The 23,248-nt window shown below is 41.8% G+C and overlaps 1 protein-coding gene across 1 annotated transcript in view; it reads left to right on the plus strand.

The window, feature by feature from the left end:
• Positions 1-22,947, plus strand: part of LOC146317525 (semaphorin-6B-like) — a 47,651-nt gene extending 24,704 nt beyond the window's left edge. Inside the window, exons 4-17 of the mRNA XM_084732683.1 lie at positions 678-738; positions 841-903; positions 4,319-4,417; positions 4,500-4,590; positions 4,861-4,980; positions 5,623-5,711; positions 7,475-7,692; positions 7,782-7,913; positions 8,242-8,391; positions 10,492-10,668; positions 12,978-13,118; positions 14,976-15,053; positions 16,964-17,025; positions 20,065-22,947. Coding sequence (XP_084588809.1) covers positions 678-738; positions 841-903; positions 4,319-4,417; positions 4,500-4,590; positions 4,861-4,980; positions 5,623-5,711; positions 7,475-7,692; positions 7,782-7,913; positions 8,242-8,391; positions 10,492-10,668; positions 12,978-13,118; positions 14,976-15,053; positions 16,964-17,025; positions 20,065-21,050 — 2,467 coding nt within the window. The 3' untranslated portion in view covers positions 21,051-22,947. The remainder of the gene's footprint in view (positions 1-677; positions 739-840; positions 904-4,318; positions 4,418-4,499; positions 4,591-4,860; positions 4,981-5,622; positions 5,712-7,474; positions 7,693-7,781; positions 7,914-8,241; positions 8,392-10,491; positions 10,669-12,977; positions 13,119-14,975; positions 15,054-16,963; positions 17,026-20,064) is intronic.
• The last annotated feature ends 301 nt before the right edge of the window (positions 22,948-23,248 follow it).

The raw sequence follows: 23,248 nt of genomic DNA on the forward strand, positions 1-23,248 counted from the left end.
AAACAGCCTGTTTTAGCTGTTTTGTTTAAGAAGCAGGAGAATTTTCTCAACGCTTCACAGGAACACTTCATCCTTTAGTTTTATCTCTTATCATTTATTATTTATCATTATTAAATTCATATCCTGAATCACCCAATCTGGACATGGTTTTCACTGGACAGGAAAAAATTATAATATTAGTAACTAGCAACTAAAGCTATATAAGGCTGCAATGATTAATCGATTATTAATTGATAATTAAATTAATCACCGCTTACTTTTGATATGAATCAAGTAATCATTTCTCTGATTTTAGCTTTTCAGGTGTAAATATTTGCTGGTGTCTTTAGTCCTCTGTGACAGTAAACTGAAAATCTTGGGTTATAGAAAAAAAAAAACCAAGACATTTGAGCATGTTACCTTTGACTGATGGACAATTTTAACCCTTTTCTGACATTTATGGACAATTAATCGAGAAAATAGTCAACATGGAAATATGGTTTGGTGCAAAAATGATAATATTTGCTTCTGAGATGTAGTGGAGTAGAAGTATAAAGTTGCATAAAATGGAAATACTGAAGTAAAGTACAAGTATTTCCAAGTTGTACTTAACATAAGTACATAGTTGCATTCCACCACTGCATATTAATATACTACTATTATACTGGCGCTGATTTATTTTGTTGTGTATTCTGCAGAGATGACTTGTACAGAGTGGAGCTGGATAACATGGCAGGTGATGAGATGTTCTACAGCAAGGTAAGACTCATTTTCTTGCACATACACAAACCTAAACACTAATAAGTGATAACACACACACGCAAACCCATCCTGACTGCGCTGTGCTCACTCCTCCGGCAGAAACGGACGTGGGAATCCAATAAGAACGACATTCGAGTGTGCAGGATGAAGGGCAAACATGAGGTACGGTGGCGCTACACAAACACTCTGACTTTGAGATCCGCTCTCACATGCATCGACACTATCTACACTATCACACGCATGGACAGACACAACAGCTGCTAGAGAAACCTTATTTCCTCTGGGTGCACCTGCATACGGTATTTACACAAATTTGATCTTGTTGATACAGAATCAGCACATCACTTAATCACGCTAGCTCAGTGAAACATTACCCGGGCCGAAGGATGTCCGTGAAGCTTGAAAGCCATTTTCTTGCACACCTGCATTGTGCCAATTTTCCCTCATATATCTCATTTGTAGCCTGTGGGGAAGACTAGAAAGTGGAACAATTATGTGTGTGTGTGAAGTGATAGCTGACAGTGTTCTGAGATCTGAAGGGAGTGTGATCAAACCTACCAAAGAGGACGATTCGATGAGGTGGTTTCTTGGTTGACAGGGTGTAGCCTAAAATATAAGCTTTATTGTATAAATGTAGCAGTGCCACCGGCAAAATCCAATCTGGGCGGAACTCGTGGAAGAAGAAAAAGAGGCAACAGGAAACATTATAGAGCAAACTGAGCAGAGAGAGTGACACAGCCTCAGGGAGGAAACAGTAATTGAAATCAGTTGAGGAAGGGAGTTATAGGTGGGGATGGGATGTGTGTAGGCGGGGAAGAAGAGGGGAAGAAACACACTGGGAGGACAGGGCAACCACCAGGTAGTAAGAAAGAGGCGGAGAGACAACAAAAGGAATAGATATGTCGCTTCAAAGAACGCGGAAGGAGGAAGAAAAGATGTCGGCGCACAAAAGGGATTAAAGCTGCGATAAAAGAGCGGCAAAGACAGGCAGAGAAAAGACCGGCCCAAGGTGGAGAGATGGCGAGAACGTTAGAGGAAGAAGACAAAGGACAGACTTGTTGGCTAAAGCGCACTAAATCAGAACCAGAGATCAAATTATAAATGGCATTAGTGATGCAACTGTGACTCATCTGGCATTACAGTTAATAGAGCAGTCCTAATGCTTTATAGTGTCATAGGTAAGTGTGTGCAGCTTCACCTGGTCAAAGTTATTGCAGTCCAAGAATAGACCTTTTTCACAGCAGACATTTTTCATAGCAGGGAAAGCACAGGTGGAACTAATAGCATTAACTATGGTCCTGTTCCATTCACATGGGCCAGTGAGCCTGCAATACCGGGGAACTGAACTCAGCTGAAACACCTGAATGGAATGCAACCATTAAATTTGTTCGGGGGTAGTTTTTGGGGGAATAAATGCTTTCTTACCCAGAGTTAAGGCCTAGTATTACCTGGAGACCTCATGTGATGTAACTTCCTCATGTTTGTGTTTCATGTGGCACAATCACACGGAATAAGCAAAGTCTACTTATAATGTCAAGGCTCTGCTGTCTGATGTCAAGCCTGTTGAGAGATAGATAAATGTTCCGTACCACATGCTGCCCTGCATGTCATCCATCTCTTGATCTTTTGAGATTCCGCTCTTCTGATGGATTTGAGCTCGCGGATGGTCTCAGTGCTGTATATCGCCTCGAGCCCCACTGAATTTGCAACCAAAATGCTGTCAAAACCTTCATTTATAACTGCCAGCCAAGCCTCCATAATTCTTGACTGGGAAAGGAGCAGAAAAAAATAGGCACAGAGAAAACAAAATAACCTTGAAAAAAAAAAAAAAAAAAAAGACCCCAAATCACCAAGATGCTGATTCGCGCAGGACTTATACTATCACTGTCACTTTCAAATAACAAACTACAACAAAGGAACACTTTCCACATCTATTAGCTGAGACAGGTGCGTAGGAGAGAGGCGAGTAGACCAAAAAGTTGCAAAAGGACTCCTACACACTGTCTAACTTGCCATATGCCATTTATTTGTGACATTTCAGTACTAGACCTTCATCAGGCAAACCTGATGAAGGTCGACTTCATCAGGCATCAGTGTGCAGGAGTCCTTTTGCAACTTAACAAATTACAGACATGGCAGATTGCACAGGATTAAGATCACAGATGACTAGAGGTCCCCATAATACTAGTCCTGAACAGGGCCTTGGATGAGAAGATGATACCATAGTCACATCTGCACAGTACATATGTAGCTGGAGCCAGCAGCTGGTTAGCTTAGCTTTGCCTAAAGACTGACAAGCCTGGCTCTGCTCACCACAACTTCAATAAATCTCACTAATTAATACTAGTTCCATTATATTTTGTATGTTTAATCCACACAAAAACAGAAGTGTAAATAATACGCTGTTTTACGGGGGGTTATGCTGGACTATTTCTTTCTTCTGTTTCTTTCGACCACCATGTTTTTGCATATATGACGTCAACAGCCAGCAACTCTGCGAGACGTGTACCAAAATTTCCTGATTTAATCTAAGCTAACTAGCTGCTAGCTGCTAGCTCCAACAACATATTTACCGTACAGACATGAGAGTGGTATCAATCTTCTCATCTAACGCTAGCTAATAAAGCAAATAAGCGCATTTCCCGACATGTCAGACTGTTCTGTTAGTAACCCCCACACTGCGCTTCTCCTGCTATTATATCCTAAAGTCTGCTCTTAAAACGGTCCACAAAAATTACTGTCACGGTATCACAAGAGGAACATTGTTTACCAAAATATAATCAGGAGGACAACTGCACATTTGAAATGCAAAACAGTTGTTTGCTCAGTCTCATTTAAACTAAAATTTTGACCGGAAATAACCCCGACGCTGATTAGCCTCTGCAACACACTGGAACACTACTCATGGATATGCATGTATAATTAAATAAGAACACTGTTTTGCTGGCATTTGGCAGATAACAAAATTAAGTGAATTTTATGCAGAAGGCTTTGCTTCTCCAACAAAGCACAACTTTGTCACACATACTGTTATCTAGTAGCACACAGTTAGCTAGAAACACACATACAAACACACATACTGTTAGCTAGGAGCACTAGCTAGCATCATACTATATCAGGGAATACTGAATTGATCTCCTCATGAACAAATCACCAACCTAAACAGGTTTATTTAAGCCCCATCAATTATTTTTTCCATCTTTGCACCTCCATGTCACCCGACATGGAGTAAAATACAATCGAAATGACACCGAGAGGTTCATCAAGTCTCAGATTCAGTGGTAGCAGCTTTAAATTTCAACTCAATCAACAGCCTCCACTTTGAAGACAGCTATAAAGTCCAGGTCCTGTTGTTCCTCCAGATGGAGTGTGGCTGAGGGTGTTATTTCCTCTAAGGATTGTTTTAAGCTGCGTTTTTCATACTTCACACTGGCAGTCTTCTTGCTCTGACTGGTAGTTTTGAGCTTAGCTTTGGTCCAAAACCGCCCTTTCCACATCGCCCTGCACCTTGTGATTTTCTCCTCCTCTCAAATCTTTTCCTTTTGTCTTTTTTTTTTTTTTTTCTTTTTTCCTACAGGGAGAGTGCCGTAATTTCATCAAGGTTCTGCTCAGCCAGCATGGTGGCCTGTTTGTGTGCGGAACAAACGCCTTCAACCCGCTGTGTGCCAACTACACTGTTAGTATCCATCTCTGTCAGTCTGGCGTTTCTCTGTGTATCTGCCAGTTTATTTATCTATATATATTTGTTCCTGTTGCAGAGAGACACTCTAGAAATGGTGGGAGAGCCTGTCAGCGGGATGGCACGCTGCCCATATGATCCTCGACATGCCAATGTGGCTTTATTCGCAGGTAGGGTCTTGTTTTTCTGTACTAAAGATGAAGAATTCAGGGTTTCTCGCAGACATCAGACTCAGTTTTCAGCTCCAGACACTGAGACATCTGTGCCCTTGTGTTTACCTTTTACAAATGATTTATAGTCAGACCTCTCACTGCATTGCTTGTTTGGTTTTAATCTTCCTGACCTTGTGCTATCTCTCCATCTGTACCTTCCCCTTCATCTTCTTCTTCTTCTTAATCTCCTGCTTTACTCTTTCTGTGCATCTCTCCCTTCGCTCTCAGATGGCAGTCTCTTTACCGGCACCGTGACAGACTTCCTGGCCATCGACGCCGTGATCTATCGCAGCCTCGGAGACAGCCCCGCCCTCCGCACAGTCAAACACGACTCCAAATGGTTCAGAGGTACTTTCAGAGACAGACGCACAAATGACCCTCCAGAGCCAGACACCTTCAAATAGGAGGCAAATAACAGAAAACTACCACCTTTATCTTCGGCAGTTCACTAAAAGAAAATTAAATGGCTGTCTCTTCACAAGTGGCTCATGAGGTGAATGAGATGTGATTTGCGGGTGCTAAATAATAAGCTACATTCAGGGAAACCAAAACATGATTAGGCCCACATTTAATAGATTCATTATAAGTGGAACAGGGTCAGACGGAGTGATGTATTGAGGTTAGTTGGACCCCACAGATTCAGGGTTTTAACAAGCCTTCAATTGAGCTGGTTTTCCAAGGAGGGGAGAAAAAAAACACAAGCCCGGGCAGGTCAAAGCTGGCACAGTGCTGCCCAGATGAATAAATGATAAATAATTTGAATCCTCTTGTCCATGATGATAAATTAAACAGGATATGAATATTTAATGAGCGAGGCCGATGGACGGCAGCGGCCCGTGTTGATGCGACTGTTATTACAGCGCCGTGTCAGGGACCGTGGAGCGTTACGATTGGCCGCAGGCGGTTTTGCTGCCGCTGTTCTCAGAGTGTGTGTGTGGGTGTGAGTGTGAGTGTTTGTCTAACAGTGTTTTTTCTCATGTTGTTTTCCAGAGCCCTATTTTGTGAGCTCAATGGAGTGGGGGCCTCATATTTATTTCTTCTTCAGAGAGATGGCCATGGAGTTTCATCATCTAGAGAAGGTGATTTCTTTCTGTCTTTCTTTTTCAGTCAGGACCGACGCAGGTAAAACTCAGCCTCAAGTGAACTAAGTGGTGGAAAGATCACTGAAAAAAATCTGTTCTCAAGTACAAGTACTGTTACACTGGTAAAAATTACAAGTAAAAGCACTGGTGTTGGAAAAATACTCAAGTAAAAGTACAAAGTTCAAGTATTTGTTGCAGAAACTGCTCAGAGTATTAGTTACTTTTAACCGCTGATGTCACAGTCACCTCTCCAAACTAGGGTTGCAAACTTTGTGTGTTATCCTACAATCGATTAATCATTAGTAATCTATAAGACACAAAACCTGTTTTTTTTTCTCATTTTAAGTTTAAGTTTAATTTTCCTTATTCAATAAATGGCTCCACAAGACAAAATGTCAAGTGAGTTGCATTTACTGCCATGACTATTGATTAAATATCCATGAATACATTCTTAATTAGTTAAATTCTTAATGGCAGTTAATTGATTAATGATTGATCATTAACATCCTCACTATCTTTGTTTTCATTGGTCTGTTTGCTACTAAAATGCTCAACTCAACTATGATTTTAAAAGTAACTAAATAGATTACATCTTGTAATGCATACTTAAGTATGAGTAAAAGTACAGACTTGAAAATCTTCTCTTAAAAGTACATGTACCCAAAAAATACTTAATTACAGTAATTTGAGCATTTGTAATTAGTTACTTCCACCAGTGTAATATTGTGATTATACAACAGTTACCAACAAAATAAGAGATATATTCAAACTGTATTTATTTTGTGAAGCATTTTGTTATTAAAATGAAAGAAAAAACTTTCTGCTGTTATCTCCATCCCCCTGGAAACACATGGGGTTTGACTAATAGCTGGAAAACAATCAATCACATCAATAGACTCCTGTGTAATGAAACCTAGTTTACTCCAGCAGGCAGGCCGGACTTTAGCCACGACCTGGAAACAGAGATGATTTCTAGTCCCTGCTGAGTCAGCAGCCAACTTCAGTTAATGCTGATGCTTTCTAGAGATCATAGGATTTACAAACTGAACAAATACAAAAGCTCAGTCTTGTAACAAGATACCAAAAAATAACATTTACTACATGCATGTTTTAGCTAGTAGCACGCAGCTGATGGAGGATGCTGAACAGAGTTTCTGTGTGATCCAAACATTTATAGCAACTCAGGAGCTTTGTAATGTCCGAAATTCAAAATGTATTCAAAAAAGATAGCTGTCATCATTTCCAAAACTCACAATGTGTATTTATCGGCCAAAATATTCTGACTCAATCCATATTTTATTGGCATTTCGCCTTTCAAAAACATTTTCACTGCAGTGACAAAACTTGGCTCTTCGGCTTGATGCACAAATGGCACACGCTCTATAGAGCTGCAACGATTGATCAGTCATCACTCGATGATTAAATTAATTGCCAACTATTTTGATAACCGATTAATCGTTTTGAGTCTGTTTTTTAATAAACAATATCCAAAGTCTTTGATTTCAGCTTTGCAAAAGTGAATATTTGCTGGTTTCTTTCGTCCTCTTTGACAACAAACTGAATATCTGAGGTTTTAGACAAAATAAGACTTTTGGAGACGACACTTTGGGCTTTGTAAAACAGTGATCAACATTTGTCACCATTTTCTGACCAGTTTATGGATTAATCGAGAAAGTAAATTATAGTGAATTAGCTAGCTAGTTTGCCGCAGAGAAAAATCGCTGACCCACTTTAACTAAACCTCGCTCGTGGTTTTCCAGGTGATGGTGTCCCGGGTGGCTCGTGTGTGTAAGGCGGACCTGGGTGGCTCTCAGCGCGTCCTTGAGAAACAGTGGACTACATTCCTGAAGGCACGGCTCAACTGCTCCGTCCCGGGAGATTCACACTTTTACTTCAACCTCTTACACGCCACGAGCAACATCATCCACATGCAGGGACGGGACGTCATCCTGGGCCTCTTCTCCACGCCACCAAACAGGTACGGAGATGCACACACAACATGCACACAAACAAGCACAACAAGGCTATTTTTTTTTCCCTCATCAACTGTCTCCCTCTCTCTGCTAGCATCCCTGGCTCGGCAGTGTGTGTGTTTGACATGCAGCAGCTTGCGCATGTCTTTGAGGGTCGGTTTAAAGAGCAGAAATCCCCCGAGTCTATTTGGACTCCTGTCCCGGACGAGGCAGTGCCTAAACCGAGGTATTGTTATGCAAAGTGTATATGAGCAGAACTTGTGCTGAATGCTGCAGTGCTGCTGTCCTGAGCATCTGTCTCACATATAGTCTACTTACTCCCCCTGCTATAAGCTCTCACTGTCAATCACACTGCAACTTCACTACTATTCAGCAAATATTATAATACAGCCTCCAGCAGCCGCAAAAAGAACTTCTTCTTCTTCTTCTTCTTCTTCTTCTTCTTCTTCTTCTTCTTCTTCTTCTTCCTCTCTCTGGATTTCTGTGTCTCTATTTCTTATCTATCTACTCTTCAACCTGCACTTTTCTTTCTGTGTGTCTCTCCCCGTCTGCAGACCGGGAGGATGTGCGGTGCAGGGATCCAGATTTAGCTCCTCCACCACGCTGCCGGATGAGGTGCTGAACTTTGTGAAGACCCACCCGCTGATGGACGAGACCGTCCCACTGCTGGGCCACAGACCCTGGGTGGTCAAGACCATGGGACGGTACACTATCTATCTACTGTCTCTCTTTTTTTAAACCTTTATTTATACTTTATTTATACAAACAACAAAAAGATATGCAAACAGCGAGGCTGTGCCACAATTAGCCAGTATGAAAATATTAAAACTTTATGTTTATAAAAGAAATTTGATTGATAAATTAAGATAAATTACTTTGTAAATTAAAATACAGTTATGTAGAAAAAGCCTTAAACTTACAAATAAAGTAGTTAGTTTGAAAGATAAATTTAAAAGTAAAATAAAATAGTTATGTAAAACAATTTCAAGTAGTCAAATCTCTAAAATGTCCAAAAGGTACATGTGTACTGATTTTAAAGTGGTTCTGTATTTTGTTCTACATCATTGTATTTTATACAGTAAAGTTGGGTAGTCTTCTCTCCAAGAGATTTTTATTTATTTATTTTTTATTAGGATCTCTTTTAGCCCAATTAGGCTTCTCTTCCAAGACTCCTAGACATTAAAACATCACTTTAATAGATACAAACAAAGAGGAAAGAGGAAAAAACATTACTTGTACAAGTAGAACACGTAAAACCCACAAAATCCTGCACCCAGCAGAATATCTACTCTATATACAAGGAAATGTATTATCATTAGCTACATATTTCTATATTCTCACATACAATAACTTGATTTTTTTTTTTTTTTAAAGAGATGCGATGCTCACTGATCAAATCAAAGATCGAATTTCTAATATTTCTAAAAGGTGCAAGTGTAAAGATTTTAAGGAGGCACTGAATCTTGTTCCAGGAGTCAGATGCACCAAAATTAAAAGTAGTCTTTCAAAGTTCAGCTCTAATTCATGTAACATGAACATGAGAGCCACCATGTGGAGCAGGTGCATTAAATGTCATAGCAATGCAGAAAGGTAACATGGTAATGGTTCGGTAGGGGCTTTGTAGATAAAACGATACCAGTGAGCATCACATCTGTCCTTTAAAAAAAAAATAAAAATCTCAATACCTCAGCCAGCTACTGTCTCAGGGTCTGGGGGCGGCTAAGAAACAATGACCCCCATATACAGTAGTATCTGAAGGCATAAGCTAAAGATTAGAAAAAAAAATGAATGGGGCAGAAAAAAGAGGAGAAACAAGAAAAAAAGAAAAAAGAACAAATAAACCCAATAAATACAATGATAAAATTGTTGGATGCATAACTAGCCAGCCACGCCAGGAGTGTTTTGTTTTTTATATATTTATTTTTGCTCTTCTCCCGTTCTGTTCCCTTTCTTTTGTTCACTTATCTATTTATTTATTTTTAGTTTATATATTCACTGAATTATTTTGCCCCCCTGTTGCTCCTTCACACACACACACACACACACACATGACACACACAAAAATTCAGACTGCCTTCCTCCCTGCTCAATACAAATTTCACTCTCTCCCATTGTTGGTGTCTGTAACCAAGACTTGTATGAATTATCCGTGTCAACCTCGTCATGTCTCCTAATGTTTCAGAATCTGTCTTGCCTTGTCTCTCCTGTCCTGCTTCACAAAACAAATAAAAATATATACATAATCTCAATTTATGGGAGAGAATAGAAATATGTAGTTAACGATGATTTATTTCCTTGTATATAGTGTGGATGTCCTGCTGGGTGCAGGATTTTAATTATTGTACTCAGCAAATTGTGGGTTTTATTTATTATACCTTTTATGCCTAATAGTCCAGCTGGGCTAAAAGAGATCCTATTAAAAAAATCTAAATCTAAATCTCCTGGAGAGAAAAGAACCCTAAACTTATGTAGAACAAAATGCAGCTCATCCTTAAAATCAATACACAAACCTCTGAACCTCTTCTTGTAATTGTTTTTGATTTTATTTTAGATTTTAATTTATCTGTTTAACTAACAGATAGTTAGTTTAGGGTCTTTTCTACATAACTGTATTTTAATGTATATAGTAATAGTAATTTATCTTAACATATAAAATGTATTTTATAAAATGTCACTATAGTCTAACATCGATATGAGAACTGTCTCACTGATCCTGTTCCCTCAGAACATTAGAAAGAAGCTTTTATTTCTGTAGAAATGTCCGACCTTTTGTCTCAGTCCAATGCTCCCATCTGTCTGTCCAGGTACCAGCTGACAGCGATGGTGGTCGACACAGAAGCCGGTCCTCACAAGAACCGCACGGTCCTGTTCCTGGGCTCGACGCGAGGAACCATCCTCAAGTTTCTGATGATTCCCAGCGGAGATTCTGTCTCCCACAGCAGCGTGTTTCTGGAGGAGGTGGAAGGATTCAACCCAGAGAAGTGAGTGGGAGTCGGGACACATTGGTACTTGACTCTGGCATGTTGCTGCAGGTAGATCAGGTCTCATTTCGCCTTCCTCCGTCTGAGAACTGAAGCACTTTTCACCCACAAACTGTCACTTCAGTTACACTTACTTTTAATATTTGATTTGAACATTTTTGAAGTGCAGCTCAGAGTAAAAAGTTTGATTTTGGGATTGAAATTTTTATTATCGATTACTGTAATGTGACAATTCTTCAGTGAAAAGTTTTTTAGCTGTAATCTATCGGTGAGATTGCAGATTGCAACCAACTCGTTTCACCCTCCCCTTCTAAGCATGTAAGAGAACCTACAGCGGCCACGAAACAAAAAATGCAAAAGTCCGTATCCAGATCCGGTGTTTGGTTTGTTCGTTTCGGGCTCTTCTACCACAGTAGATACAAAGAGCATCATTCAGTGGATATAAATGCCTCATTTCAAGGTAATGAAAACAGAAGGATTCTTATTTTCAGGTGATTATACACTAATGAAAGCATCAGTGGAATATAATTATTCTGCCATATCCTGCCAATAGATCCATGTACACACTGTACTCATCAAACATTTTATCAAAAATAATGAAAACTGCTCATCAGAAGTCCAGGATGGTTATTTTTGAAATTTAAAATGGTTTGTTTTATGCGATCATCGGTCGAAATCCCAAAGATATTCAGTTAACTTTTCATATATAATAAAGAAAAGCATAAATATGCACATTTGAGAAGCTGGAACCAGAGAATATTTGGCAGTTTACCTTGAAAAATTATGCAAATAGCTGCCTGTGGACTGAATTATTGACTGACCAACTAAAGCTCTATCTATTTTCAGCTGTATTTGACTTGATGATGAATAATAATCACCTTGTTGTAGTTTTAGTTGAACTGATCATAATTTATACAAGCCGTTCTTGTTTTGATGTCAGTGTAGCGCCAGAAAACCTTTTAATTCTTGTGTTACTCTATTATTGAAAGAGAAAAGGGATTTTGGCTTCGTCCACTGGCAGCTACGGTCGGGCAATATGTTAATATTTTCCAACCGGCCACCATCGGCCCATCAACAGGCGACTGCCGATACACTCACACAATATACAAAATAAACTCACCAAGTGGCTCGACTGACCTTTGAGATTTTAAGTCGTTATTTTGAGAATGCCTCTCATTGTAATGACTTGCAGGATGCACGGACGCCTGCTTGACTCCAGTCTGCAGCCACAGCATTGTAGAGTAACATCGGGCTTCGTGATCAAACAAACTTTAGGCTATATCATGACGCCACATCTGTCCGCGGTCACATGCTGCCTCCGCCGTGCTCTCTGCTGGGAGTCATAACACAAAACAGCCCGGTGGTTACGCAGCAGAGCATCGATGGCGCTGTGGCTCCAGAGAATATGATTTGTTTAATGGGCAGGAGGCTGAACTGAACAGTGAAATTCCTGGCCTGATAAGCCATACATGATGTGAAGAGTGTATAAAGAGTGTAAAACACAAAAGCCTGTCTTCTGAAACACTTAAGGTGATCGTGAGCGAGGTCTTTTAGCTGCGGTTTGTGCTCATTGGGCAACCTGCCTTTGTCGATGACTGACCAATGATGTAATTTCATCATTCAGCTACTTACTTATTTACTAACTTACTTACTTGCTCAGCTACCCAGCAACCCATGGTGCTGGCCCCTGCACCACAGCCAAAAATATAACCGTACACCCTCTCAATTTAAGTGTCTCTCTTTCACTAAACTTAGACGAGTTTAACTGCCTTGTTAACTCCTCGTAAAACACACTTTACTCAAACTCGACACGGAAAACAGAGTAAAAATCACCAAGGCTGTTGTGGTTTGTCTTTCCGCTGTTCAAACCGTGACCAGCCCTGGTTCTTGTCAAAATAAATCCTTCATTCGCTGCGGTAGACGTGAAAATATTCTGGCTCTACAGGCTGTTTTCCTCGCTCATCCTCCAGCTCGGTGGGTGTGTGCTGTGCGTGTTGCTGAGCAGCAGCTCTCACTCATGCAGACCACAAAATTAGAAAAATAAAATAACAAAAATCGTCCAAAAAAAAAACAATCACAGATAGCTGATATATAGCAGCTGACACAAAAGAGAGTTTATTTCTTCTCACCACACAGCTCTGGCTCTGTGCGATAAAACTTGTGAGGGTTGGGGCACGGCGCCGTCTGTCTCAAAGCACCAACAGATGAGGCCTTTTGACCCTGTCACAGACTGATGTGGGGCCAGAAAGAGTACATTGACCTGCCTCTGCTGCCTGCTTACCCTCTGCCTCCCGTCCGTGCGTCTCCAGGTGTGGCGAGGACTCTCCTCAGGCCCGTCAGCTCTTGTCCCTGTCGCTGGACCGGACCAGCCACACCCTGCTGCTGGCCTTCCCCTCCTGTCTGGTCCGAGTGCCCACGTCTCGCTGCCACCTGCACTCACGCTGCATGAAGTAAGAGACACACAGAGCATTTTACTTTCCTTCGGTGTTTCTTCGTCTGATAATCAGGTCAGTTTGACTGTGGCTGTGGCCGTTAGCCAAGCCACCGCTCACCGGCCAGTTTTTGATTTGTCTTTGGCTTCCTCACAACCTGTTACTGCCGTCATCACAATAAAATCTGCAAGTCTGTTTTTGTTTCAGTCAGCAGGGAGTGGATGGCGTGTCTGTTTGTTACCGTACGCCACAACTAGCTTGTTTGGTTTAATATTTATTTTGGGAGAATTTGTTTCCCTGGGAGATACTGTTTAACATGACTCAAGAGGCTTTAAGATCGTGATTCATTATGAATTTCAAGAAGACGTTGGTTTATTAGCACACATATGGGGAGGATCTTTTGAAGCCTGCAGTGTGAACGTGATTCCCACTGCAGACATATATCACACATACAGGAAACAGGAAGCTGAGAACAAGTAGCAACTCGATACAGTATGTGTGACTGACTGCTGTGTATGGAAATTAATACCAGACGAGGATTTAGCATTTCACAGGTTCCCTGCATGTTATATTTCAAACACACAGCGCAAATAAATCTCCAGTCCACAGGGATGTGCTGTATTTTCATGTTTTAGGGGTTATAATGACCCAATACCTAACCATATTCACACTGCGGCCATTTTCATCTGACATTGTGCTCAGGGTGGGAAGTTCAAATGCAGAAGGAGAATGTCGTACTACTTCGTTTCAAGTTGTAAGTCGTGTAAATCGGACAAATTGTCATCATGTCACCTGATTGATCCGCAACTAAAAAGTCAATACAGTGAAACTCTGGAGGGGCCAAACTTCAAGCTAAAGAAAAAAAAACATTAGCGACCACTAAGCATCAGCTAACATTAGCATTTAATCACTTCTAAGCTAACAGACAGTTTGATACTTTTACATGATATAATAAAAAAAGGCATAAATTAATTCTGAAAAAACAACAGAAGAATTCATTCATGCCTTTCCTATCAAATTGTGTAACATTATCAAATGCTAACGTTAGCTAGGAAGGGTCTAAATGCTAGTGTTAGCTGTTGTCTAACGGTTGTTGATGGGGTGTCAGATTTTTGTCTTAAATATGTCCCTCACTTTTCACTATATTGTCTTTCCAGTTGCTGATCAATCAGGAGTTGGTGACTTGATGACGATTTGTCAGATTTCGTACGTTTACACCAGTGACTCCCAAAGTGTGGGCCGGGGCCCACTGGTGGGCCGTGAAGGCCCTGGAGATGGGCCGTGAGAGGTTATGAAAAATAAAATTTAACAAGTGTTTTAGGTTTCAGGGTTTTTTAAAATATGTTTTTTAATTTATCAAAACTAATAGAACAAAGCTGTGTGATTTAAACTGCATGTTGTTTATCTAACATATTTTAACACGTGTTATATTATATTTGGTGACCCGTCACACTAACGCTAGAACGTATTTTATATCTCGTCATTGGTACGGTTAGTCTAAAGTGTTGATCAGACTTGTGATTAAAGACTTGGGTAGTCGCAGAGGATTTTGGACTGTGGCATTCTTAAGTTTGGGAGTGGCTGCTTTATTTCAGTTTACAAGAAGCCGTATGATGCTGTTCTTTTGATCATGCTGTGAATATGGTGATTATCTTGTTAGCTAGCAAAACAGTAAACTAGCAAACTTGTTTTAGCACTTGTTCCCAGGTTTTATAGGTGACTTCCTCTAAGTTTTACTGCTAAAATGGTAAAAATGGTCAAAGTGAGAATCAGGTCAGCATTTTTTAACTTATTTTCATTGGTGTGTGTGTGTGTGTGTGTGTGTGTGTGTGTGTGTGTGTGTGTGTGTGTGTGTGTGTGTGTGTGTGTGTGCAGGAGTTGTCTTGCCTCCAGGGACCCCTACTGTGGCTGGACCAGAGGCAGCACCTGCTCCTTCCTGAGACCAGGCACACGGTGAGGACAATACACACACACACACACACACACAAAGAAACATACACACACACACACACACACACACACACACACACACACACACACACACACACACCACCAGTTTCCTACCTCTGCAGACCTGCTTTCTGCAAACTCAGGATGAGCCTGTAGAGAGTTTTATTTGGTGAAGTTGCAACATTCCTGTATAATGTACAGGGAAAAGTCTGGAAACTCAGCTAATTTTGAATCTGTTCTTTAGTTTATCACATAAAATAAGTATTCTTGTTGTTTGGGAGATGTGGATTCAAGCCCCAGTCTGCATCTACAAGGAAGACTTAAGACTACAGATGCATGTTATTGGATTTTGATGATATTTTCCAACTAATTTTGGTCAAAGTGCGTGTATTTTTCCCACCTAATTGCAGAGAACAGTCTTCTTGTAGTAGAAGCAACATATTATTATGCCTACTCTTATTTTGATGGCCTACTGGCAGATGCAGAAATAAAATACAGTACTTTTCAAAATGTGCACACTCACCGGCCAAAATAAGAAAATGACTGTTTTTTTCGCTGGTGCCTGTTTCTTTTTTATTCTTCACAAATTTGCTGTAACGATCGGGATGATGGCTCTTAAGATGGACAATTAAATTTGTAGTGTTGAAGCAATGCGATTTGGCTCCTCCTCGCCTGACTGGTGCTGCACAATTATTGCAAATAGCAACTCAGGCACGTCAAAAAACCTCCATGCCGCAGGCATACTTGCATCACATATGCATAAAACCTCATCTTATCAGCCTGTCATATCAGCAGAAATGTTTATTTTGGGCCGATACCAATATTTAACTTTAAAGTCTTGAACAGCCGATGAGATGTCGATATTATTGTGCATCCCTACTTTAGACTTTTATTTTTTCCACAATGCAAAGAAAACAAAAGAAGCAGAAATAAAAGGAATAAAAAGGACAATAACACTTGTTGCTCAGTAGTTGAAACCAAACTATATATACAATATGATAAAGAAGAAAATGAGAAATAAATAGGGTAAATAGAAATGTCATAAACGCTACAGTAAATATTATATAATTAAAGTAGTCATTAATATTTTTTAGTAATAAATATTCACACTGTATCTTTGAGCAACATGCTGGATCCATTACTCATAATTGTCTCCACACTTATTAAACAATATTAATTAGTTCAGGTTAAAAGGTCTTTTTTACTTACTAATGTGTTTGAGGCGCTCATAGTTACATAATGCAATTCTGTTTGTGTTCAAACTGGTGATGCAAGAAACCTCTGAACTACAGCACACATTCCTCTGTCTGTTGTATATGTGTTTTGTTTTGTAAACTAATTAAGACAGTAAAGCATGTGTGGGTGTATAGTTACAGCATTAAATGCATTTGAACTGATAATTATCATTTCAAAAGAATTTCTATCATTGTCCTTTATAAACTCATATTCCTGTAAATAATATTAAGTTTCAGCTGCAGTTTCTGTCGGTACTTTTATCTGCATCAAAGTCGGACGTTCTACGTAGTCCAAAAGTCAAGCTCCCGTCGCCACCTGTATGGCTGATCCTCACCTCTGACCTCCCTGAGCGGCGGCGGGCAAAAAGAGCAAATCAATACTGAGATCAATAGTGGATGCCATTACGCTGGATGACATGTCAATATATGTCATATCAGTGTAATTGAATCAACAAATGCCCCCACTCATGTGCAAATCATTTATGCAAATGTGAGCTTGTTCATATAAAAAGTCAATTTTTAAATGTATGAGTTATTTCCGATCAGGTGTGACCTCATTTTGTCTGTTTTATTTGACTGTAAACATGCACAAATAGAGATCATAAAACTGTGTATGGTGAGTTCAGGGCACAGTAATGACATGTTTCCTGCTGTCTGATGTGCTCTGTGTGACTGCAGGCTGCCTTTTCAACAAGATGTGGAATATGGAAACACCACCTCCCATCTAGGAGACTGTGATGGTAGGTTGCAGCACTATGACATGGATGCTTCTGGCTGTGTACGGTGGACTGAGGGCAGGCTCCGCCTAGTGGCTCAGTGCCTCATTACACCCGTCTGCTGTTGTCACCGAACATTTTGTTCTGAGCAAACCTCTGACACAAACAAACGGGAGAGTATCCGCGTGACAATTTCTGTAATTCAGCCCTTTAATTATCTATGAAGTGAAATGCGATTTCCTCCCCAGTTCAGAGAGATTAATCCAGTTTTGTTTGTGGCAACTGAGTGTTTTGGTGTCGTTGTCAGAGCTGAATCACGTGGGAGTGGAACTGGGATTTTGGTTTCAGTCTCACTTCCAACAGGTCAAAACGCTCCCAGTGTGAGACAGTTTAATTAGGGAGGATGTGGCAGACAATACTACAAGGCTGCACAATGGGAAATGCAACATCCTCCCGGTTACGAGGCTTTTGTTCTCTCAAAGCTGAACATCTAAAGGGAGGGATGACCAGGGGTAGCCAGTGAGCACGCTCGAAATAGCTTAGCATAAAATACTGATGTCACTTGTGCTGAGAGGCTCAGATGTCACTGCAGCAGCGCCGGGGACGGCCTCTTTGAACCTCGCTCTGAAATTCACAAAGTCAGTGGAAAAAAAAAAAAGAAACAAATTTCCTCTCCAGCAGATTCTTTCTGAACTGTTCCTCTTGTTTCAGGCCAGTTTCAAAGTCATGAAATCCATTTGGCTGCGACTGAATTTCCAAAATACGACAGAAAAAGAGCTCACAGCTCGTTCCAAGTTCTCATCAGTCGTTTCAAACTGATATATGGGATTCTAGTTTTTATCCTGCTCTCGGAAACTCAGAGCAGTGCGCTCTGTGAAATAAAGGTGCTCACTAGAACCATAAAGTTCTTCAACTTGTTCCCACAGGAGAACCCTTTTTGGCTCCTGTCAGAACCTTTTATGAGAGTTCTACCTCGAACCCAACATAAAGGTTTATAAGTAGAACCATCTGTGAAAGGTTTCACAGGGTTCAGAACTGAGAGGTTCTACACAGAACTCTTCTATCGTGTAATGTCCCACCCAGAACCCTCTCTGGTGGCTCTGTCCAGAACCTTTCCACCTAAGGGTACCAACAAGATCCCACCCAGGGGACTCTGCCCGTTCACATTCTAATAGTTTTATCTAGAACCCTCTTATATTCCAAGGTTTTTCTCCAGAACCCACCCAGGGAACTCTCCTGAGAACCCATTTATATTCCCAGGTTTTATCGAGAATCCACCCAGCATGTTATACCAAGAACCTTTTTGTATACCAAGAGTTTTATTTAGAATCCACCCCTGAGAACCCTCTTATATTCCTAGGGCTTTATCTAGAACCCACACTGCAGGTTCCACCAAAAACCTTTTTTTGTATTCCAAGTTTGTTTATTTTTTTAATCTAGAACCTACCTATGGGGTTCTACTGAGATATTTTTTATACTCTAAGGTTTTTCTCCAGAACCCACCCAGATGGTTCTACAAAGAACCTTTTGGTATTTCAAGGGTTTTATCTAGAACCCATTAAGGGACTCTGCTGAGAACCTTTTTATATTCTGATGGTTTTATCTAGAACCCACCCACAGGGGTTCTGCCCAGAGCTACTTTGTATTCCAAGGGTTTTTATCTAGAACCCACCCAGCAGATTCTACCAAGAACCACTTTATATTCCCAGGGTTTTATCCAGAACCCAGCCAGTGGGCTGAGAACCCATTTATATGATGTCACATTGAACCCCAGACGAATCTGGATGAAAGAGTCTAGTCTCACAAAAAAAAAAAAAAAAAAACCCTTGACAAACCATTTTTCAAAAGGGGTTCTTCAGAGGCAGCGGTTCTGTGTAGAACCCTCTTTCAGAGAGTGTAGCAGTCAGCGATGCCAGGCTGCAGACCTGACAGACTCGGAGCGGTGAAAGCGCAGCAGAGGCCGAGCCAGAGACAGGCATGTGCTGCTGTGTCTGCAGATGGGAGTGATTAGAGCTGGGTGGAAACACTGAGGTAATGGTATGCTGCGAGGAGAGACTCTGTTACCAGGCTGCAGGATGGAAAGTGTGAGGAGAGGAGAGGAGAAAAGAAGGAGAGTCAGCTGCTGTGGTCTGAGCTGTGCTGCTGATGACAAGTGCAGGCCTCTCTGAACCTGGAGCCTGTGGAGCCTCAAGGCCAGACTGGAGAGACTTTAAAGATGATCATCGCAGCAAATAATCGCGTAACAGTGAACACGATGGTCGCCAATTAGGAGTGTTATCGTAGTTATTGATTTATTATGATATATTGTATATCTTGTGAGGGGAAAGGCGCTAAGTAGAAGTAGCAGAATAGCAGTATATGTAATAATAATCATAATTTTAAACTGCACCCTGTGGTCAAACATTGTACTGCTCTACTAAATGTCATCTTCATAATCGTGCCTCTGAAAGGGATAGTTTGGATTATTTGAAGTAGGATTGTATAAGGAACTTATCCATAGTCATTGTGTTAACTGAAATAGATGTCAGCACTCCCCCGGTTAGGAGAAGCAGAGAGGAGTACCAGCAGAGACGCTAAACAATGAACTGCTGTGGACAGAGTCAACGGCAAAACATATTTTAACAACCTAAAAAGAAGAACCACCTGAAAAAAATCACTATCAGTTTAAGAGTATGCTTAATTCAGAATATTTTCACAGCTTTATTTTGTCATCAGATGGCCTTTTATACAAATGAAATATCACTTTTTTTTGTGCAAAAGCACACGGAAGCACTTGTTGTGTGACAATAACACAAATAATCTAACACATCAAGGCAGCAGTAGACAAGAAACTCCTGTGTTCTTTCAGGTAAAATTACTGATTTTGGTTTCTCTTGGTTGGTTTGAAGAGAGTGACGTGGCTTATTTAATGGCAGTTTCATGTCTGAAAAAGCTGTTTCACTGTGGGTAATACACTGACTATGGATAACTACCTCATATGAGTCCACATCAAATACTATTACTAATAATAATAATGAAGATAACAACAATAATAATGATAATATCTATTCCTTTAATCTTCAGGAATTCTGCAGCAGAGTTTGCTGATTGAACCGGAGAGCTTGGTCTCCCTCAACCTGCTTGTGGCATCTGCTGTTTCTGCATTCACCATCGGGGCGGCGCTCTCTGGCCTCGCCGTCTGCTGGATCATGGCGCACAAGCCCACCAACCGTCGGCATGGCAACACAACCCAGTCCTCCATTCAGCGGCGTGAAAGGGGCCTACTGAGCAACGGTGGCGGGATGGGAGGCTCTGTGCTCAGTGTGACGAGGCAGGGAGGCGGAGAACGCCCTTGCTCTCAGGGCGGGGAAACCCTGTTTGTCATGCCCAACGGCTGGGTGAAGTCCGGAGAGCTTGACCCGGGTTTCCTGCCGACTCCAGAGCACACGCCGCAACAGAAACGCAGAGGCCTACGCCTGTCTGACTCCAACTCCGGCGGGTGGGACACCAGCCAGACGTACCTGGGTGGCGGTTCCGTTGGTCTGGGCTCACCCTGCCGCATGCCCCCTTCCGTCTACCTGACCACCAGACTGTTCCAGCAGGGCGGAGGCGGGAGACACGGCGGTGAGAGCAGGGGGAATGACACTCCACGCCAGCACTACGTCTGCCTGAGCAAGCAAGAAAAAGCGTTAAAGGGGACGCCCAAAGCGCCTCTCAGGAAGTCTGCGGGAGAATACGTGTACCCCATGACCCCCCAGGACTCGCCCGAGCGCCGGAGGGTGGTCTCAGCCCCCAGCGCCCCCATGGAGTACGGCGAGCCGCTGCCTTTGCGCTGGCCAGCGCCGGAAGGATACATCCTGAGCAGCCACGGCATGGTCCCCGTCCCCCTGCCTCCACCCTCCATGCCCGCTCCCAGCAGCCAGGCCTACGTCTCCCAGCAGCACACCCCTGCGCTGACCAGGGCTCTCCTGAGGGGGGCACTGGAGCGGGGGGAGCTGGGCGAGCTGGTGGATCTGAGCCAGCTGATGAGTAAGAAGAACTGCAGTGACAGGACTCAGGCTGGCCAGTGACTCTGGAGGAAATGAAGGGGACGGGAGCTTCTCCATGTCCAGAGCTCTCTGTTTTTGTTTACATAAATCTCTCGTTTCCTCCTCATTCTGTCCATCCCTCCTCCTCCTCTTTCCCTTCTACATCTTTATTTCTCATCCAGCCTCTGTCAGTCTCTCAGGCAACCCCCCACTTCTTTCCTGAGTCCCTCCTTATGACTGGCTGCTGGGTCTGCCACTCATATCCTGGCTCACACTAATTGGTCAGACGGACTGAGGTTGTTGCTGTGTCTGCATTGCAGAGTTGCCTCTCCCTCCTGCTACACAGCGGCATCAGGAAGAGGGAGGAGAAGAGGATGGAGGGGAAGGAAAGAAAGAAAGAAAGGAGGACAGAGAGGTTGTGGACAAAGACAAAAGATGGACACTTAGAGGCTGCCTTCTCTGCGCAGATAAACTGAGTCTGCAGCGCCAGTCAGACACTGCTGCAGGAGTGTGGGATGCTTTTCCCCCTCTTGGAAAACATTAACAAGACTGCCACCCATCTGTTCTCCGCTATATTACCTGTTGGTCTGATTGCCAACGAGGTACTTGAAGTGAAAATTGCAATTTCTGAACGCTGTAAAACACAAATCTAATGGATGCCGAGGAAAACACAAAATCCTTCTCTCCTTCTCCTCTTTGCTGCACACTTAGAGTACATGTTTTTGAACAGGTGACGGAGGGTATTTAGTATTCTACATGTACGAGAAGCACGACGTGTGCGCCAAATGCCTCTAACCTGTCTCATAGCGATATGGGACCATAACTCTTCTGAGAGCAGAGTGCAGGACTGAAATGTCAGCACTATTTCTGCCAACCGCATGCTCTCTGTAATGACGGCATCCCGGCCGTCCGTCGCTCTGTTCGTTTGCCTCCTCACACTCCATGTACTCTTTAATGACCAATAATTCCACGTGGACGTCCGGGGAGATTGCACCAGAGCGCTGGACTGACGCTGCGGGGACAGAAAGAAGGGAAGAAAAGGGTGAAAAAGAGGTGTTTTAGGTGAATTTAAAGTAAATGCACTGCAATATATGAACACCTTGTCCTTCACTGTCACCTTAGGGTGTTTCCCACACACACACACACACACACACACACACACACACACACACACACACTCATTAATGCTGCATTATAGAACACAGTCTGGTTTTATTGGGTGAAATTTCCCCTCGAGCCCACAGTGGGTCAAGGTCCCACAGACGTGATACAGAACAAAGTGACAGTTACAGTGGCGATGATTGAAGCGCCGGGCTTAACTCAAAGCCAATAGGGCTAATGGAAATGTTCCCAGCAGGCAAATGGGACTATATATTCAGCCCATCAATGTGTCCGCCGCCGTGAAGCGGTCGGCGTTTAGATCAACACAACACGGTTTGAGTGCGTTAGCGAGGAGTTGGGAGTCATAAAACGGAGACAAGATAAAGAAGACTTGATGAAATGAGGTGCACCAACAAGAACTGTGGAAAATAGTGAGAATTTTTTCTTAGAACTGACCGGACGACTCGATTTTCAGTCTCAGTCCCGGTCAGTAGACGACAAATGAATGCTGGTTTGCGCTGACCTTGTAGTGAGCAGCAATATATGGTTTATCTGTACATAGTAAACTTTAATTTAGATAAAAAATGATAATGTAAGGCAAACAGTAACTCCAAAAAAAATTATATCAGGCAACTAGCTTGCAAACAAAAAAAAAACATTTATCACGTCATTATAACTATTAATGTATGAAAATCTGTTTTCATATGAGTTTCATGTCAACCTGCTCCAAGACACTAAATATTACTGGTGTCTTTTTTTAACATCTGTGTGCCAAAACCGAGTTATGAATGATTTACTGATGCCTGATTACTGAAGCAAAAAATAAAAAAAAAGAAAGCGGAGAGGAAACTTGTTTTAAAGTGCCATGAAGACCATTTCAGTCAGCAGTGCGCCTCCTGCACTGCGGTGTCGGAGAACTCACTTATTGCAGTATACTTGTGATATGTATGCCTTTGACCTTACATGCTGAATGTTTTATTTTTTTATTTTTCAATGTCGGCTTGTACTGTTGAGATTATTTTTTTCAGCTCCCGGCAGTTTTTGAGGGTCTGTTTATAGGCTACGCTCAACAAAAATATATCTGCAACACTTTTACTTCTGCTCCTGTTTTTTATGAGTTAAAGTAGAAGATCTTCTGT

Source organism: Lutjanus erythropterus, chromosome 12 (assembly GCF_056507025.1).
Source record: "Lutjanus erythropterus isolate fLutEry1 chromosome 12, fLutEry1.hap2, whole genome shotgun sequence".
Classification (NCBI taxonomy): domain Eukaryota; kingdom Metazoa; phylum Chordata; class Actinopteri; order Lutjaniformes; family Lutjanidae; genus Lutjanus; species Lutjanus erythropterus.